This window comes from Colobus angolensis, unplaced genomic scaffold (assembly GCF_000951035.1).
Source record: "Colobus angolensis palliatus isolate OR3802 unplaced genomic scaffold, Cang.pa_1.0 Scaffold511, whole genome shotgun sequence".
Lineage (NCBI taxonomy): Eukaryota > Metazoa > Chordata > Mammalia > Primates > Cercopithecidae > Colobus > Colobus angolensis.
In genome coordinates, this window is record NW_012118611.1 from 599,672 (window position 1) to 620,236 (window position 20,565).

At 53.1% G+C, this 20,565-nt stretch overlaps 1 protein-coding gene across 1 annotated transcript in view; it reads right to left on the minus strand.

Moving 5' to 3' along the window:
• The window catches only part of WNT3A (wingless-type MMTV integration site family, member 3A), a 53,881-nt gene extending 33,322 nt beyond the window's left edge, over positions 1-20,559 (minus strand). Inside the window, exons 1-2 of the mRNA XM_011960518.1 lie at positions 20,459-20,559; positions 4,867-5,108 (exon numbers count right to left, since the gene is read on the minus strand). Coding sequence (XP_011815908.1) covers positions 4,867-5,108; positions 20,459-20,529 — 313 coding nt within the window. The 5' untranslated portion in view covers positions 20,530-20,559. The remainder of the gene's footprint in view (positions 1-4,866; positions 5,109-20,458) is intronic.
• Positions 20,560-20,565: the final 6 nt, after the last annotated feature.

A 20,565-nucleotide genomic window follows, 5' to 3' on the forward strand; every position in this document is an offset into this window, starting at 1 on the left:
CAACCCACAGAGTGGGAGAAAATATTCACAAACCATGCATTCGACAAAGGGCTTATATCCGGAATTGACAAGGAATTCAAACAAATCAGCAAGAAAAAACAAATAATCCCATTAAAAAGTGGGTAAGGGACATGAATAGACATTCTCAAAAAAAGATATACAAATGGCCAACAAACATAGGTAAAAATGCTCAACATCACTAATCATCAGGGAGACACAAATTAAAACCACAACGAGATACCACCTTACTCTTGCAAGGACATCATTATTAAAAAATAAAAAAAAATAGATGTTGGTGTGGATGTGGGGAAAAGAGGACGCTTATACACTACTGGTAGGAATGTCAGTTACTTCAACCACTGTGGAAAACAGTATGGTGATTCCTTAAAGAGCTGAAAGTAGTTCTATCATTCAATCTAGCAATCCCACTACTGGGTATCTACCCAAAGGAAAAGAAGTTATTATATGAAAAAGACACTTTCACACATATGTTCACAGCAGCACAATTCCCAATTGCAAACATGTGGAACCAGCCTAAGTGCCCATCAACTCTCGAGTGGATAAAGAAAATGTGGTGTATAAGGCCAGGCACGGTGGCTCACGCCTATAATCCCAGCACTTACAGAGGCTGAGGCAGGTGGATCACCTGATGTCAGGAAGTCAGGACCAGCCCAACATGAGGAAACCCTGTCTGTACTGAAAAAACAAAAATTAGTGAGGCTTGGTGGCAGGCGCCTGTAGTCTCAGCTACTCTGGAGGCTGAGGCAGGAGAATCACTTGAAACCAGGAGGTAGAGGTTGCGGTGAGCCGAGATCACACCACTGCACTCCAGGCTGGATGACAGAGCGAGACCCTATCTCAAAAAAAAATAAAAGAAAATAAAGAAAATGTGGTATATATACACCATGGAATACTACTCAGACATTAACAGGAATGAAATAATGTCGTTTGCAGTAATTTGGATGGAGCTGGAAGCCATTATTCTAAGTGAAATAACCAAATATCCTGTGTTCTTACTTATAAGTGGGAGATAAGCTATGAGAACACAAAGGCAGACAGAGTGATATCACGGACATTGGAGACTCAGAAGAGGGAGGTTGGAAGGGAAGCTAGGGATAAAACACTACATATTGGGTACAATGTACATTATTTAGGTGAGGGGTGCACTAAAATCTCAGTTCACCACTAACAATTCGTCCATGTAACAAAAAAGCACTTGTACCCCAAAAGTTATTGAAATAGAAATTAAAAATAAATAAATAAGAATAAATAAAGAAAAACATTCAGCCAACACCATATATGCAGGCAGCTCAAAGTTTTCACCCTAAGATCAGGAGCAAGGGAAGGATGCCCACTTTTACCATTTCTGTTCAACATAGCACTGGAAGTCCTAGCTAGAGCAATCAGGAAAGAAAAAGAAATAAAAGACATCCAAATAAGAAAGGAAGAAAGGCAGCAGTTTCCATCCACAGATGACATCAACCTATATGTGGAAAATTCTACACAATTCACCAAAACCCTCTCAAAGCTAACAAACAAATTAAGCATGGTTACAGTTGAGGATCAAAACTAAAAAAAATGTATTTCTTGATTAAAAAGTTGTATTTCTATATATTAACAATGGAAAATCTGAAAAAAAAATTTAGAAAACAATTACAAGCTGGTCACAGTGGCTCATGCCTGTGGTTACGGGCACTTTGGAAGGCTGAGGTGGGAGGATTGCTTGAGCCCAGAAGTTCAAGACCAGCCTGGGCAACATAGGGAGACCTCCATCTCTACAATAAAAAAAAAAAAATACAAAAAATTAGCCAAGCATGGCTACTCAGCAGGCTGAGGCAGGAGAATTACTTGAGCCTGGGAGATAGAAGTGCAGTGAGCCAAGACGGTGCCACTGCACTCCAGCCTAGGCGACAGAGACAGACTCCGCCTCAAAAAAAAAAAAAAAAAAAAAAAAGAAAAGAAAAATGGTTCCATTGACAATAGCATCAAAAAGAAAAAAAGTACTTAGGAATACATTAACCATGGAGGTACACAACTCATACCCTAAAAACTACAAAACATGGCTGAAAGAAATTACAGAAGCTGGGCACAGTGGCTCATGCCCTGTAATCCCAACACTTCGGGAGGCCAGGGCAGGCGGATCGCTTCAGCCCAGGAGTTAGAGACCAGTCTGGCCAACATAGCAAAACCTCATCTCTACAAAAAATACAAAAATCATGGGGGCATAGTGGCACATGCCTATAGTCCCAGCTATGTGGGAGGCTAAAGCAGGAGGATCACTTGAACCTGGAAGGTCAAGGCTGCAATGAGCCGTGATCATGCCACTGCACTCCAGCCTGAGCAACATGAGCAACAAAGTGAGACCTTGTCTCAAAAAACAAACAAACAAACAAAACAAAACAAAACAAAACAAAAAAACAAAATTAAAGAAGAAGACCTAAATAAATGGAAAGATTCTGAGCTCCTGGATTAAAGGACTTAATATTGTTAAGGAGGCAATGCTTCTCAAGGCAACCTACAGAATCAATGAAATCCCCATGAAAATCCCAGCAGCATTTTTTTTCACAAATGGAAAAACTGCTCCTAAAATTTGCATATAGTTGAAAGGGGCCCCAAATAGCCAAAACAATCTTTTTTCCTGTCCCCTCCAAACAATCTGGAAAAGAAAGAACAAAGTTGGAAAACTTACTCTTCCCAATTTCAAAACATACCACAAAGCTACAACAATCAAAATAGTGTGTGGTATTGGTGACAGACAGACATACAGACCAATAGACTGGAATTGAGAGTCCAGAAACAAACCTATACGTCTATGAGCAATTGATTTTCAGCAAGGGTGCCAAGACCATTTGATGGGAAAAATAACAGTTTTTTCAATAGAAAGTACTGGAATAACTGAATTTCCATGCGCAAAAAAATGTGGTTGGATTCCTACCTCATACCACATACAAAGATGAGCTCAAAATAGATCAAATACTTCAATGTAAAAGACAAACTATTAGGTTCTTTGAAGAAAACATAGTGTGAATCTTTGTGACCTTAGGTTAGCTAATTCTTGCTTCAATATGACATCTAAATAAATTGGATTTCACCAAAATTAAAACATTTTGCATATCAAAGGACACTCTCACAAAAATGAAAAAACCTGCACAATGAGAGAGAAATATTCACCAATCATACATCTAATGCACGTCCAATATCCAGAATATATAAAGAACACTCACAACTCAACAACACAAAGACAAAGAATCCAATTTAAAAATGGGCAAAGGACTAAACATTTCAAAGAAGGTCTACAGCTGGCCCCAAAGCCCATGAAACGGTGCTTGGCATCATCAGTCATCAGGGAAGTGCAAACTGAAATCAGAAGGAGGTTCTACTTCACACTCTAGAATGGCTGGAAGTAAGAAATACAAACACCAGATAACAGTGTGTCAGTGAGGATGAAGCTGGAACCCTCAAACAATACTGGTAGGAATATAAAATGGTGCAACTGCTGTGGAAAATAGTGTGATGGTTCCAGCACATTGCAGCCTTGACCTTCCAGGTCAAGCAAAGCAAAACAGAATTACCCTGTGACCCAGCAATTCCAATCCTAGATACAGAAACCAAAAGGTGTGAAAAAAGGTGTTCAAACACATGCATGTCCAAGAAAAGGCCACAGTAGCATTATTCACAGCAGCCAAAAGGTGGAGACCATGCTGATGTGCATCAGCCTGAAGAATGAATAAACAAGTGTGCTCCATCCATGCAATGGAATATTATTAAGCCACGAACAGGAATGAAGTGCTGAAACTGTCCATAGTGCAGGTGAATCAACACGCTCAGCGAAAAAAAGCCAGACGCAAAATATTGAGCGATGCCGTTTCTTAAACAGGCAGAGTAGCTAAATCACAGGAGAGAAGGCAGGCGGGTGGGTGCCAGGGGCTATCGAATGGAGAAGAACGGGAATGGCTGCTTAATGGGCACAGGTTTCCTTTTTGGCTCATGAAGACGTTTTGGAACTAGGCAGGTGATGGTTGCACAATTCTGTGAGTATACCAAATACTACTGAATTGGATACTTTAAAATTGCGGACTTTCTGGTATGTGAATTTCACCTCAACTTTTTTATAAAAGATGCTAAAGTTTTAATCTTGCCCATGTTCTCGCCGCCTCTGTCTCCCTGTCTCTCAGTTTCTCTCTGTGTGTGTCTCTCTGTCACTCTTTGACTCTCTCTTTCTATTTCTATCTCTCTGTCTCTCTGCATCTTTGTGTCTCTGTCTCTCTATTCCTCTGTGTCTTTCTCTTTTGGTCTCTATGTCCCTCTCTGTCTCTCTCTCTGTGTGTCTTTGTCTGTCTGTCTCTGTGTGTGTCTCTGTCTGTCACTCTCTGCATCTTTCTGTCTCTATCTTTTTCCGTCTCACTGTTCCTCTCTGTGTGTGTCTGTGTCTCTGTCTCTCTCTGTGTCTCTGTCTCTCTCTCTCTCTCTGTCTCTCTCTGTCTTTCTCTCTGTTTCTCTTTCTCCTTCAGCGTGCCTCCAAACCTCTCCCTTCTTGTAGGTCTTTCAGTTTGTGTATTTCCTCTGCAAGCCTGGCCTGTGCCCTGGCTCCTGGGAGCAACCCCGCCGCTGGCCATGGTTGGAGTCACCCTAGAATGCCCGCTTTCCTGTCCAGGGAGCAGAAGGAGGAGGGATACCCGAATAACCCCACGGGCTCAGTCCTGCTTCAGCCCCAGATCGTCTTCCTGGCAGTAAGCGGGAAGGACCCTAGCGTCCGCGTGAGGCGCTGTTCCCACCGTATGCACAGATGAGAATGTCAGGCTGCGCCAGGCGGGAGACTCTGTCCCACTCCAGACTCATCTGCCCTCCCCCAGACCACTCTCGTACCTTTGTCCAGCACAGGCCCGAAGATGGCCAGGCTGTCATGGACGGTGGTGCAGTTCCACCGGCGGCCGCGGAACTGGTGCTGGCACTCCTGGATGCCAATCTTGATGCCCTCAGCCACGCTGGGCATGATCTCCACGTAGTTCCTGCAGAAGCGGAGCTGCTTGGGGACCAGGCCTGGGATGCTGGCGCACAGGATGGGCTGTGAGCCCAGGGAGGAATACTGTGGCCCGACAGCCAGCGACCTGCAGAGGGCAAGACCCGGCGGTGAGTGTGGGGCTGGGACAGTGACACAGATGAGCAGGCTACAGACCCTTTGCTCTGGGGCCTCAAGTGCATTCGGGGTGGGGGGGTGGGCAAGACACAGCTTCCACCATGAAGGAAATCCGATTTCTTATTTTGCAAGTAAGATAATTTTTACTTAAATTTCCAATTAAAGATTCTCTATGGCCTCTAAAATAATGTTCATAAACCATGCCTTCTAATTGTTGTTTTTTTTTTTGAGACAGGATCACACTTTGTTGCCCAGGCTGGAGTGCAGTGGTGTGATCATGATTCACTGCAGCCTCCAGATTAGCTGGGACTACAGGCACACACCACCACAGCCAGCTAATTTTTATTTTTACATTTTGTAGAGACAAGGACCTGCTATGTTGCCCAGGCTGGTCCCAAACTCCTGGCCTCAAGTGACCTCCTGCTAGAGCCTCTCAAAGTGCTGGGATTACAGGCATGAGCCACCTTGTCCAGCTCTTAAGCCTGTATGTTATACATGAAGTGCTTGACACAATGCTGTGTGCGGAATAAATACTCAATGCTGGCTATTTAATTTTTTCTAGATGTTTTGATATCATCTATGTGTTTTTCTGTATGTTTTATCTGGAAATCTGATTTTAGAAGGCCAGGAACCTGACCTGCCCTACCCCCAATACTCAGCTCAGAATCCAAGTTGCCCAGATCTGTAATAGGACATAATGCAGCCCCGCATTCCTGCTCAGTATAACTGCCTGGGCCTCGTTCACACCAGGTTGACCTGGAGCCCATTGGGGGACTGAGGGCTAGAACCTGAGAATTCAGGCCGGGTACTGGGTCAGGTGGGGGCTGCCCAGAGGAGGGATGCCTTTGGCTTTAGGATTGGAGAAGGAGACCTGGTTTCTGGGATGTAGGCGTGACCTAGCACAGAAATCACTGTGGAACTCAGACCCATCCTGCCAGCCCGCAGGCCCGCTTTTGGCTATGTACCCCTAGATGTAAACACGTGTCCACAGTGAGATGTGTTCAGGAATCTTCCCAGGCCTTTGAGCCTGAGAGCAGGAACTTGGACGCCACCCAAGCATCCGTCAATAGGAGAGTGAATAAACAAATGAAAGCCGCCTCTAGGGTGCCACCCTGCTCAGAAAACCAAAGGCATGGGCTCCCGTGAGCACGTGGGGAGAAGGGGCTCAACCATGAGATGTTCCTGGGGCCCTCCGCATCCCCCAATCTGAACTCAAGACCAGGCAACATTCATCCGTGGGAGAGTCAGCACCGTGGCGACCTCACTCCTCGTTTTCTAGGTCCCAACAGCTCCCAGGCTGTGCTCTGCTTTGGCAAAGGCATTCGACATCTGTGTCTTTTAAATTAATGTAATTAAGTTTAAAATTAATTAAAATACAAGAAATGTAAAACTCAGCCCTTCAGTGGCACCAGCCATGCTTCATGTGTGGCCGTGGCTACCCTGAATGGGACAGTTAGATAGGTAATGTGCCTGTCATCAGGGAAGCTCTGCCGGGCCAGCCTGGCTGAAGTGCTCTATGTTTAACTGGTATGTTGGTTACATGAGTGCTTCACATCAGAACGAATTGAGCCATGTACTTAGGGTCTTCCATTTTGCTGTACAAAATACACCTCAATTTAAAGAAATCACCAGGTCCTTTTGGGCACTGGTGGAGGTGGGTGGAGAGAGAGTTCCTCATGCTTATGACCACCTGTCGATGTGTCCACTGGATCCAACCAGTCTGGCCTCTAGACCGGACTCCCAGCATTCAGGGTCCCCAGTATGTCTACCCTCTGGAGATCTGGCCTCCCTCTCCCTGGTCACCTTTCCTCCTGTCTGGCCTCCATTTGAGTGCATAACCTCACGCCAGACCCCATGGGCATCCCCAGGCCACCACCCAAGCCTGCACCCCTGTGGTCTGTCCTTGCACAGTCGGTTCCCTTGTTCACTCCTCTATCCATTCACTATACGCAGGTACCCTGCCCCAGGTGTCCCTGCACACCCCCTCCACCGTTTTGTAGATCCCAGCACTCCCAGGAAGGCCAGCCCTGATGCAGGCTGGGTTGGTGTCCCTGCTGTAGGTAGCTGGGCAGTCTTTTTCCATGTCTCCCTCCCCCATCCTTTCTCTGCCTTTGAGTCCTGGCCACTGGATGACCATCCGGGGTCCCTGGGGTATAGTGTGCACTGCCACTGCCCAGGCCCAAGTGGTGGTGGCCAGGGTCAACTGTCTCTGACCTGGACTGTGGGAGAGAGGCCTCTGGACAGGAGAAGGTGGGTTGAACCAGGCCAGGGAGGTGACCACAGGGGCTGGACTCATGGTTTTCAAACCATGTACCTCAGAGCACCCAGGAACCCCAGCAGAGGGGCCTTGAGGTGCCCATGTAGGGTAAGGCTGGGAGACCAACTGTCTGCTTCGCCCAGGACTGCAGGGGCTTCCTTTTTTTGTTTGTTTGTTTTGAGATGGAGTCTCACTCTGTTGCCCAGGCTGGTGCAGTGGTGTGATCTCGGCTCACTGCAACCTCCCCCTCCTGGCTCAAGTGATTCTCCTGCCTTAGCATCCCTAGTAGCTGAGGTTACAGGTGTGCACCACCACACCTGGCTAAGTTTTGTATTTTTAGTAGAGACAGGGTTTTGCCATGTTGGCCAGGCTGGTCTCAAACTCCTGACCTCAGGTGATCCACCCGCCTTGGCATCCCAAAGTGCTGGGATTATAGGCAAGGGGCTTCCATTTTTAAGCCAGGGTGAGGTGAGGTGGCTGCCCCAGGTGAGGTGCCTCCATTCCGTGAACCCAGATGCTTCCCCTTCACCCATTCTATGGCGAGACTCCATGTGGGATGTTACTTGCAAAACATCCAGCACTGGTTCAGGACGTGCCTGCTACAGTGTTTGGGACAGAGCAGACTGACGTAAGCATAAAAAGATAAGACAGATAGATAGAGAATGGAGAGGGTGGTGGGTGTGAGATAAAGCAGGCTGACTTCAGCGTGAGCTGTGGACACACAAGGCTTTGATGTCCAAAGGCTGCATCTTTTCCAGATGTTTGAAAATTTTCCTAATGGAATGTTGTAGGGGACAAACATTTGAGTGTCATGGCTGGGGCCTGGGAGTGTGTCTGAGAAGGGCTGGGTACCTAGGCTCCAGGGCCAGCCTGGCTTACAGCCAGGGAAGTGAGCAAGAGGTGTCCGAAAGAAGGAAAAACTTGAGTAGTTGAATGTCCTTGTTTACTTGGAGACTTAGAATGAGGAGAAACAAAGGAATCCACTTAGAGCTCGCTGCTTACAAAACAGGGACTGCCCTGGGGGATGTGGCCATTTCCAAGGTACATCCCTTCTCTAAGGCTAGATGCTGGATTCATTTTGGGGGCTGTCACTCTGCCCACCCCCAGAACACTATGACCAGCATGGAGCCAGGGTTACCTGGGCTCTCAGGCTCGGGGCTGGGAGGGGTGGCCTTTTCCCCGGTCTCTAGGGAAAGCAGAGAGGGGGGACTCCCAAGTCTGAAGGCTCCATTCTCAGGGTGCTGAGTCAGCCAGCTCTGTGCCCCTCTCACCCTCCTCCTGGGTGGGCCCTGGCCCACCATCTTCCTGAGTATGGCCAGGGTGCAGGTGGCCAGCTGCCATCCCAGAGGTGGCTCCAGCATCCCTGGCCTCTAACAGCCCTGATGGGTCCCCTCCCTTGACGGGCCCTTGTGGTTTGGGGTCAGGATGGGCTTCTCCTGCCTCCTGTGGACCAGAGGGCCCCTCTAGTTCCTTGAGTTTCTTCCTGAGAGATTTCTCCTTCTGACAGCACCAGACCACCAGAAGGCCTGGGCCACACAGACCCTGCCTGAGGAGGGTGGAAAGCTGGCAGACAGAGGGGGAGCTCCTGTGGGGCCAGGAAACAGTGCAGAGGAGGGCCCAGGAGGCTCACTGGGCCGCCAGATTTTGGTTGGGCCTTGAAGGATCAGTTGGGTCATTAAACAGAAAATCAAAAATAAGGCTGGGCACGGTGGCTCATGCTTGTAATCTCAGCACTTTAGAAGGCTGAGGCCGGTGGATTGCTTGAGGCCAGGAGTTCAAGACCAATCTGGGCAACATAGCAAGACCCCATCTCTACAAAAATACAAAAGTTAGCTGGGTGCAGTGGCACACACCTGTAGTCCCAGCTGCCTGGGAGGCTGAGGTGGAAGAATCACTTGAGCCCAGGAGGACAAGGCTACAGTGAGCTCTGATTACACCAGACTGGGTGATAGAGTGCGACCCTGTCTCTAAAAAAAATAAAAAATCTAAATTGCACGGGCACTATCCCTTCCCCAGCCCCCAAACCTCCTAGAATCCAAATTTCTAATCCAAGGAGAATGCAGATGCCTGGAATCCATCAATGCTTGAGAAACCATGACCTGTAACTTCCTCCTCCCACACCCTGTGGGCCAGGCTTGCCTGGGACAAGGGACAGACAGGCCTGTCTCAGGGTCTCGCCAGGGAGTATTGGCTGCAGTGAGTGGGGGAGGGGCTCTGCAAACAGAGAGTGAATGAGAACCCAGTCTTCGAGATGGTGTGTCCCCAGGGTCCTGTTCTCAGCACAAGTTCTTAGGATGCATCAGATACGATGCAACTCAGACTCCCGATCCGACCTTGGAATATGAAAAGGACACTCATGCCCAAACTGGGGAGGTCAGTCTGTGTATTTTTTGTAGAGACAGGGTCTTGCAGCACTGGGAGGTAGCAGATACTCCCTCTCCCTTTCCTGCTCATGCTGGCATTTCCTGACCACCTCTGAGTTCCAACACCTAAGCTTCTCAGACCCAGAGAAGAAGAAGGATCTGAGGGCCAGGCTGCCACCTCCGGCATCTTGCTAGGCAAGCTCCAGGGACCTGAGCCACCGCTGTCTCCACCAGACTATCGACATGGCCTTTATTATTTGTAAAATTTTATTAATTTACTTTTTTAGAGATGAGGTCTTGCTCTGTCATCCAGGCTGAGGACTCACTGCAGCCTTGACCTCCAGGGTTCAAGGGATTCTCCCATCTTAGCCTCAGCCTTCCAAGTAGTTGGAACCACAGGCCTGTGCCATGATGCCTGGCTAACTTCTGTATTTTTTGTAGAGATGGGGTCTTTCTATGTTGCCCAGGCTGGTCTTGAACTCCTGGACTCAAACCATCCTCCCGCCTTGGCCTTCCAAAATGCTGAAATTACAGGTGTGAACCACCGCGCCCGGCCGCTGTGGTCTTTAGAGAGCTAGTCCCTCCTCTTCCCTCCTCCTGCGGCCTCTCCACCTTTCCAGCACTCTTGTCGCTGAAAGGGAGGCTTGCTGAAGCTGGTTGTTTCTCCCTTCCACTACCCAGCATTGCTCCTGTTACTACCACCACCCAGCCCCTTACCTGGCCTCCACCTGCTGGGCAGAGCTCACTGGTGACCTGACCACAGGTTCTAGTCATGTGGCTCCCCAAAACCCACATGACCTGCATAGGTGGCACTGGGACCTCCCAGAGCAGCAAGCCAAGGCTCAGGGAATAGAGCTTTGCCACAGCCACGGGGCTAATACAGCAGAACAGGGCTTCCCGCATGCTGGCCTCCAGGGGCTGCTGCTTTCTAAGATCCTACAATGCCCTTCAAATGTGTTGATGTAGTTTGGATGTGTGTCCTCTCTAAATCTCATGTTGAAATGTGAACCCCAGTGTTGGAGGTGGGGCCTAGTGGGTCCCACCCATTTAGGTCTCAGAGGCAGATCACTCGTGAATGGCATGGTGCCCTCCCTGCGGTAATGAGGGAGTTCTCCCTCTATGAGTTCATGCAGGAGCTGGTTGTTAGAAGGAGCCTGGCACCCTCCCCTGCTCCCTCTCCCATGTGTGACACACGTGCCCCCCCTTTGCCTTCCACCATGAGTGGAAGTTCCCTGAGGCCTCAGCAGAAGTAGATGCTGGTGCCATGCTTGTACAGCCTGCAGAACCCTAAGCCAATTAAACCTTTTTTCTTTCTAGTCTCAGGCATTCCTTTATAGCAATGCAGAATGGACCAGTACATGTATGAAACCCCAGTCCCTGCAAAATAACATTTACAAATGAATCAGAGATAAATGGCGCAAGTCACACAGAGCCTGGACAGCCTCCTTGCAGCTAATGACCCAAGACATCATAGGGCTTCCTGTCCCCAATGCAGCCCCCTTTCCACCCCAGGAGGCCACCCAGGGGGACATGGGTGGTGGCCCTAACTGTTGCACCTGCAGCTTTGGGATTGTTGGAACCTCAGTTTCCCCAGCTGAACCGGGTGGTCACGGTTTAGAGCAGGTTCCTCTAAAGGGTGGCTCCAGAAGCATGAGTGCCATGGGGAACATGTGCTGGGTTCACCCAGGCTGCCTCTGGCTTGGACATTCTAAGGCTAACGGGGAAACTTCTATGGCTTCCTTGAGTCTAAACTTGCTCCATGGCCATGTCTGTCTTCACGAGGACTCTGAAGGTCCTTGGGGGCTCCCTTGGGCCGAGGCTCTGGGGAGTCAATCTTGCTGATAATCACCCTGGGGGGTCAGGGACCTACCTCCACCCCAAAAAAGGGTCCCCCAAAAGAGCAAGGTAGTAGCAGACTCTTAAAGCATGTGGGGGGATGGAAAGGGGCAACATCAGGTGCCCAGAAGGTGACAGGCACGGACAGACCCTGAGCACTGGCTGTCAGTCCGTGGCTCCTGCCTGCTCATGGCCTTGGGCGGAGCAGCCACGAGTGGCCACTGTCCTGCCTGGTGCCCTAAGACAAGCATGGCCCCAGCCAGCTCAGGGCCAGGAGCTCCCACTTGGGCTTCTGGGGCTTCTGATGAATTCTCCAATCTCTCCTTCAACCTCTCCCACGCTTTGTAGGCATGCAAACAAGTGTCTGGTCAGGGACGAAGGGTCCTTGCTGAGGGTCACTCACACAAAGAACCACAGGTAAGCACTTGGAAGGCGTGAGAGGGAGGGAGGGGGCGGTGATCTTGTCATCCATCACTCCCTACTCACTTCCTGGATGCCATCGATCTGGATCGCAGGGAGGTCTGGGCCCTGCCTCAGGGCGGTGGGAACAGCAGGGGCAGGAAGGCTGGGCCCAATCCCCGGGGAGAGACTGAGGCCAGCCTGCCCTCCCTGACCCCATGCCCTGCACCCCGAGCCTGTGATTCACTGGATGAGGAATTCATTCCCTTTCCCCTCTCACTGCCAACACCACAGTGTCCCAGGAAGAGTCCATGTTTCCCACGTCCAACCGCCACACAGCTGAGTGGCTGGAATTCTAACTGCCCAACTGGATGGGACACCAGATATCCCTCTGGCTGTGCAAAATCGGTGTCCCAAGGGAATGTGCCCCTGCTCTTCCAATATCTCCAGCCTCTCTTGCTCTGTCTCCTTTCCCTGGAATCCCAGCTCTGGAGTGAATGGCAGAGCTGGGCTAGCAGATCACAGCACTCCAGCACCACAAGGCCTACTGGAACCATCGTGTGATCATCCAGAAGGCCCCAGAAACGGAGATGATGCTTAGTGAGTTTTCAAAAACGGAACATAAACTGTTTCTATTCTTAGAAAAACAAAAAGTTGAAAAAGTTGATAAGATCATAGACTTGTCTTTCCTTCCAGATTTTCACAAATGCTGTTAGGTTCTTTTTTTTTTTTCCCTCCCCCAATAATAGTTTGTTTTGAAGGGGAGGCTGTCATATTCACTCAGAACACACACAAATGTAGTTTTGTAAAATGGCCCCAGTACCTAGACCCACGGCTCCTGCCTGTGGCCAAGGTCACAGCAGCCATGCCTGCAGCCCGCAAGCACTAATGGTTTTTCTTCCTCACTCCCTCACTTCTGTCCAAAGGCCAGGCAGCTTGCTAGGGGTACGGCAGAGGCTGTGACATGCAGGGGAGGAAGGAGGCTGGCCCAGGACCACAACGCAGGCGGTAGGCCAGCCCAGTCCAGGCCATACTGGCCTCTCCGGCTTGGTTTGGTCCCATGAGCAATTTCCCATCTTATGTGGTGGCACTGGAGGTGCTACCTAATCCCTACAGACGGAGGCTCAGGGCAAAGCATGGAGGCCTTCTCGCAGCCACACAGCTGTGGGGATCCTGAGTGGCCATCATATCCAGCTTCCACTATTCCAGTGCAAGTCCTTCTGAGGCTGGCAGGCTCTTAGGTTTCTCAAGTCCAGGCCTGGTGTCTTTCAGCAGTAAAATTTAGCAAACTCAGAGCACCCATGTACCAGGAGCACGGCTCTGTGCTTGCATGTTTGCTGGGGGCGTGGGGACCTCACAGTAATGCTCCACCCAGGTGTGTGGACAGGAGGCCTGGAAGGCAGGCATGGGCTTCAACCGGGCCCTGTTACTCATTTGTTTGTTTGCTCTTTCTCTCTTTCCCCTCTGGGGCCTCAGTTTCCCCATCTGTCAAAAGGGGTTATGGACCCCTCTCCTACCTGAAGCTCTGAGAGAGGAAGGGAGCAGTGCATGGAATGGGGGCACTGCTCTCAGGCCCTGCTGCCCTGCTGGATGTCATTTCAGCCTCCTCCTGGCCTGAGAGGGACCCAGTGCACCCCACTCGCGGGCCTGCCAGGGCTGCCCCTCCAGGATGCAATTTGTGCCCTGAGGCCAGCTGGCCGCCTCCTGGGACCCCTCTGGCTCCAGCACAGCTGCAACACAGGCAGGTATGGAGGACCAGGGCAGGTGCGTGTCTCTGCCATGGAAAGTCCTGCTTGGGCCGGTGGGCTTCCCCTCTGTGGGGCCTCTGGAGCAAACATCCTGTTCCAAATCTTTGTCTTCTTAAGATCAGGGCCACTCCATGGGCAGGGATAAGGTTTCCTTCCTCAGACCTGAAGCTCGGAGTGTTTGCCTGTTGGTGGATGACATCCCAGCTCACCCAGGCTGAGACTTCCCGAGGGCTGCCCGAGGGTGCCCACCTGCCCAGGAGACCCCTGAGGCTCTGGCTTCTCCTCACACCCAGTGGTGGAACTGGAGCTGCCTGGAAGACCACTCTTGGCAGCTCAAGCACCTTGTGAGCTGGCTAGGGTCCCCAGGATTTAGGGTCCTCAGGTCCCTCCTGGGTGTCGGCACCCCTTCCCAGTCCAGGCTGCCCAGCCCTGCCTGGAGCTCTCCCAACCCGCACCTCCTCCTGCCCGCTGGCCCAGCTGGGATTACTGACACATACTTTGAACGAGTCCCAGCAGGCACAGCGGCTCCTGTGCCCGCGGCCACGCACTTGCCAGTTTCCCTGGGCGGCAGCGGCACGTTTTGCCGGGGAAGGAATGTGGAAGCAGCAACGTGAGAGACACCTCCAGGGTGTCACCTGGGGAGGCCAGTAGGGAGGCCAAGGAAGAGGCCATGTGCCCCCTCACCAGCCTCAGGGTTGTAACCAGTGAGGGGTGGGGTGGGGGATTGTCCAACATTAAAGTGCACAGCCTGGGCCATGAAGCAAGACTCCATCTCAACAAAAAATAAAAAACATTAGCCAGGCGTAGTGGCATGAGCCTGTAATCCCAGCTACTCACAAGGGGCCAAGATGGGAGGATTGCTGGGGCCCAGAAGATTGAGACCAGCCTGGGCCACATGGTGAAATGAGTCTCTACAAAAAATACAAAAATTAGCTGGGTGTGGTGGTGCATGCCTGTGGCCCCAGCTACTTAGGAGGCTGAGATGGGAGGATCATTTGAGCCCATGAGGGTCGAGGCTGCAGTGAACCTAGATCACATCTCTGCACTCCAGCCTTGGTGACAGAGTGAGACCCTGCCTGTGGGGCTGTACAGGTCTCCTTTGTGAATGACATTCTTTTTCTTCAGCCTCAGTAGCTGCAGCTCAGCACTTTCCAGGTACCATTCGGGACACTGGCTCTCATCCCTAGGGAGCCTTTTCTCTTCAGGAGCCAGAACCAGCCTCCTTGGCACCAGCAACCTCTGCCCCAGCCCCGCCCCTTGAGCCACACAGAGTTTAATCCTTCTTCCCCAACCAACTGCCTTCAGAGACACGAAGCGGGTCTTCTGAACAGAAACAGCAACGCAGTCCTTCAACTACTCGTAAAGGGGGCAAGTTAGAAGTCTCATGTTTCGGTCAAAAATCCAGTGGATGAGGGCTACGGGCAGTGGTCCACATTGAGAGACCTCCCCCGCCCCATCACTCCAGATGTGGCTTCAGGCTGGCTTTCTCAGACTAGAGTCCCAACAGAGGGATGCTGTTGGTTTGTTTTTAAATTTCCATTATTACAAAATCCACAGAAATAGTTGTAGCACTGTCAAACCGCTACAATGTCACCAAATCCTTTTTAAATTCCCAATTTCTGTTCTGGTTTCTTCATGGATAGGTGGTCAAGTGTTCACATTTGGGCTCTGCACAGTAGGCCCCACGTTGAGAAGCCCCAATGGGGTCCCTCGATGGAGATGGCATGAGCCCTGTTGCCTGCATCTTGGGAGAGCTGCTGGACACCGGAGCTTCCCTCCTCACAGCACGGCAATGTACACAAGGGACCCAGTGGAAGAAGTGGCCACTGAGTGGTCACCACCCCTAACACTGGGCTGCTATGACTGTATCTACTTATCCTGTTCCCCTTGCTACAAAGGATTCCAGGAGGCTTATACGAAGCAAACATCGTTGGAACAAGCCTCTTGAGTCAGAGGGGCAGCTGGCCTCAAGGGCCCAAGTTGGCCAGTGCCTGAGGTGCCAGCCCCAGGCAGGAGGAGCTTTTGCGCTCTGAAAAGTGTGGTGGGTCCCTGTGGTGGCTATGGATCTGTGGCCACTCCTGACCGTCACCCTCAGGAGGGGTTTGTGTGTGGGCAGCTCTGAGGGGCAATGCCACCCCAGGGCCCTGAGATCCCACAGCTCTGGGAGGGCTGGCCTGATGACTCCACTCAACTCGTTTCATGAGTTTTATTTACTAGTGACTGCTGTCCTCAGTGCCAGAGGCAGAGACGAGAGACTGAAACTGCAAAAGACAGAGAGACAGAGGTGAAAAGAGATAGAGTGACAGAAACAGGCAGAGAGAGACAGACGGACAAAGAGTGAAAGAGGCAGAGATAGACACAAAGAGACAGAGACAGAGATGGGCAGAGACAGATACAGGGAAGAGACACACAGACAGGGAGAGACTGAGAGACAAAGGTATGGAGACATGGAGGAACAGAGACAGGGAACAGAGAAACAGACAGAGAGACACAGGCAGACGCAGGCGAAGGGGGAAGGAAGAAGGGGCTAGGGTGAGGCTGGGCCTGTGGAGGGAGTGAGCCAGTGGCAGGCTAATGTGGAGGCAGGGCAACTCCAGGAGTGGCACCCATCCCTCCTATCACAAGGCCCTTCCCATCTGAGCTTTTGGGTACCCCGGGCCATGTCCCTGCCCTGCCCGACTGGCCCCTCTCAGTCCCCGAAACACCCGTGCTGCAGCCACCTGCCCACATGCCGCACATGTCTGCCTGACCCATCATTCCAGCCGAGCTCCTTCCCTCCTGCACCCCTTCCTGGCTCCTGCCCCCTAAGCTGCCTCTTCACCTGACCAGTCTTCCAGTCAGGCTGTCTCCCCACCACAGTGAGGCCCATCAGGACTGAGGACACGGGGTGAGGTGCCTGGCGGTGGTGTGGTGCAGACACTGGCTGAGTAGGGCCTCCAGGGGTGCCAGCCCTCCAGCCCATGAAGGGCTGGGATGAGGGGCTGAGCTCTTGTGCCCAGGAGGTTGTTTGCACCCATGAGTGTGTAGGAGAGTGGGGGGCCTGAAAGTTTCTACATGTTCTGTGGAGGGCTGTGTGAGGTGCCCTATAAAAATGGAGGTCACGATGTGTTTCTGTCATATTGACAAGCTCGAGGTCCAGAGGGATGTGAGGGGCACCCTGGAGGGAGCATGAGTGAGGCTGTGGAGCAGGCCAGGGGCAGGAAAAAGGCTGAACACGACCCACACCGCACTTCCCTGGGACAACTGGGGTGGCCATCTGCAGGCAGCCAGGCCTCTGTGCTCGGGAGCCCACAGTCCAGCAGGAGCTGGTGATGGCCGGGCAGAAGGAACGGCCTGAGAGGGAGAGCAGGGCTGGGTGAGGGGCGGAGCTTGCTGTGCTCTGACAGGCAGCAGGGGTGGCTATGGCCAGGCCTGGCAGCAACTCCAGGTGGCTGGGAGGGTGTGGGTCCCAGGGGAGGGCCAGGACTGAGAACCAAAGCAGGAGGTGGCCGTGGAGGGAGTGCCACAGCCCAGTCTGGTAAAGGCAGCAGAGGGACTTGAAAGATGAACAAAATCCAATTGCAAGCCCCAAAATGGGCTTGGACCCTGGGGAGGTGGTGGCGGGAGGCACAGGCCTACCTCTAGGGTCCTGGTGGGGTCCCTGGGGAGATGACAAGATAAGATGTCATTAACCCAGACATGGGAAGAAGAAGGGAGAGGTGGTCAGAGTGCCCTGGAGTGCGGGCGTGCCCGGGGATTGTTCTCAGATGGGGCCACGGTCTCCTTGCAGCACAACTGCCCTATCCTCTGTCCATGTGGGCTCTTCCATGAATTCTTGTTCCTAAGAACTCAGCTTAGAAGGGGTGTGCAGGGAGGCCGGGGTCACTAGGTTCCTAACATCTGTGGCCTCATGGGACGCAGGTCGTCAGGTGCATAGGCCTTGGTTTGGTCTCCTGCCTGGCTCCTCTCTGTCACTGGATGAGCTCAGAATGGATGCCCCTGGACGTCTGTGCAGCTCTGAGCCATTCAGTGTTAGACCAGGCCCGTCTCTCTGCATTTCAGACCCACTCAGCCTTGGGACTGCTGGCATCTGCTGCATGGGTGTAAGACACCTCTCGGCCCTGAGGAGGCAGGTGGCCCTTCACACTCTCACAGTGCTGCTGGCCACACAGGGACACCTTTGCCTCTCCCTCTGCCAACTTCAAAAGCCTAATTACCCTGATTTGGGCTATTTCCTGGTTTGTTTCTCCAGGTGAGGAGATTCCCCTTCACTTTCACTTTCATGTGTGATGGTGGAGGGGGGAGAAGCAAGGGGCCAGCGGCTTCATGTTAGGGAGGGGCTGGGGGCACAGGTGAGGAGCTACAGAGAGGCCGCCCACCCCAGCCTGCTCTGCTCCACTGGGGCTCACCAGGAGCCCACCTGGCAGGGCCAAGGTCCCTTCCTCCCCTGGTGATGCTTAATCTGGGGAGGATGCTGGGAGACAGGAGAAAGGAGGAGACGCTCTACTGGGTAGAAGACTCAGAGAAAGAGAGAGAATCTTCCCTGGCTATTAAACTGCAGGACACAAGTGGCGGGGGTCCAGCAGCAGGAGTCCTGCAGCGCTGTGTCCTTCTGTGAGTCTTCCTCCCTATGCTGCCTGTGTGCTGCTCACGCCTGGGGGAAGGCATGTCCTTGCTCCAGCCCGAGCAGCCTGCCTGGGGGCAGAGAAGGGATCAAGAAGGGGGCAGACTTGTCTCCAGGAAGCCAGGAGGCTGCTTCTCAGGAAGCAGAGAATCCCCAAGTGTGAGAACCCTACTGAGAACAAAGTGGGGGTGGGGATGGGGGAGGGGTCCTCACCACCCACCCCCCTCAGTGTCAGGTGGGGTTCTATGCCCCCCTTCCCTGTGTGGCCAAAGGACTGTCCTGCACTCCTGATGGGAGGGTGGGGAGGGTACAGGGACTTCACTTCTCTGCTCCTCCTGGCTCCCCTGCAGAATGCCTGACTGTCCTGGAGGGTGTCTCAGGGTCCATTCACGGTAGAACACAGGGGGCCCAGGTGAAAGGGAGGTATACATGCGTATGAGGTGGATGGGGACCGAGGCTAGGAACCCTCAGGGCCGACAGGACAAAGATCCTAGGGCGCAGGGTTGCCAGGAAGCTGGCGACATTTATGGGAAGGGCGCGGGGGCCAAGGCGCTTCCTTTTGCGCTCAGGAACGCGGCGGCGGGTTCTAATTAGAAGCCTGCCTGGTGCGTAAGCCGGCCGCCCTCAGGGCTCTCTCCGACAGACGCGCTGCCCCTGACTCCCTGCGGCGGTCTGGACGCGCGTCAGTATCCCAGCGCCCTAAGGCGCGCCCCGAGCATGGCCCTCAGGTGGGCCACTGGGCGCCGCAGGTGCCGCATAGGAAATGGGGCTCGCGGAAGTAGGGGTGCGCGGGGGTCCCCGAAGCGCGTCCCCGCGGCCTCGCGGCCTCTTCCAGGCCCATCAGCTACCTAGGGCTGCCCCTTCCCCGCCCGGCTGCTCCTGGCCTGGCGCCTCTACCGCGGGAACCCCCGCTCCTGAACCATCTTGAAGAGAAAAATTATTATCGGATTAGATGTACCTCGGCTCGCTGGGTCTCCCCCCTTTCCCTCAGCGTAATTATTATAATTCCAGGCTGCCGTCGGAGAATGATGGGGGGGGGTGTGCACGCTTGTGGGGAGGCTTCTCTCCAACTGCAGGTCCTACCAGCGCTGCGCCTGGCCCTGAGCGCCAACATTCCTGCCACTTGTGTTCCCCAATCTTGGGCATCTCAGAGCGCCCTTAATTCGAAACTGGGGTGATCCTTGCTTGGTGAGGGCTCTGAAGGATCACAAGCCGTGGCGAAAGTGTGGCCCCCGTTCCCCCTCCCACAGGATATGTGCGGTGGAGGTGGGAGGCCTGAGAGAGACCTTTGGGGACCCTTCCTTTGGTTTATCTGCACTTCCATCGCCAGGCTGGGGAGGGTCTCACGGAACGCGCCTTTTCTGGCATGGAGGGCGCAGCTAAGTGCTTTCTGATTGAGGGTCCTGGAGCCCCTCACACCTCGTGCTTAACTCACCCTTACCTCTTTCTACAGCAGCCCTTCCTCGCTAGGCGGACCCAGGCGAAGGGCCAGCAGAGAGGACCCCTGGAAACCCCCGCGCACGGACTGCGGCGGGGAGGCGCGCGGGGCCCGGGGCCAGCCCCCAGTGCGCCCCGCCGCCGGCTCTGCGCCACTCCCTGCCGGGTCCCAGCTTTCTTTACGTAACCACGCTGCTCCGAGCTGTTCAGTCTTGTCTCACCGACTTTGTTTTAAAACGTGTGTGTGTGTGTTTGTGTGTAAGATACGGTTTTTGAGGGAAGTCTCCGGCGAATTCCCTCTCGCTTGCCCTCTTCCCTCGCCTGTCCCCTGGCCTCGAGCTGCCTGTCCCCTCGGTGACCGTGCGTGCCGACCTTCTTTCAGCCTCTCCCCAGCCCACTGTTAGCCCTGTCCGACGCCAGGGGCAGCTAGGACCTCCGCAACCTCCCCCACTCCCCCGCTCGGGATTCAATGTCTCCGGAAGCTCCGCCACCCACGCGTCCCAGCGGCCTGAACAGGTCCAAAGTGGCCGTCAAGGAAAACCAACCGCCCGCGGCCCGCATGCCGGGCTGGAGCAGAAGGGCGCGGGCTCCGGCCACCGCGGAGTCCCTGCCCGAGGGGGCCGTCTGCTGCGGGCCCGGCGCACAGGGGCAGGGGCGAACGCGGGGAGGCTCACTCACCACCAGATCGGGTAGCTGCCCAGAGCCTGCTTCAGGCTGCAGAGGAGTAAGAAGTATCCGAGCTGGGCCATCGCCGCGCGAGAAGGTGCGGAGGGCCGGGAGTCCGC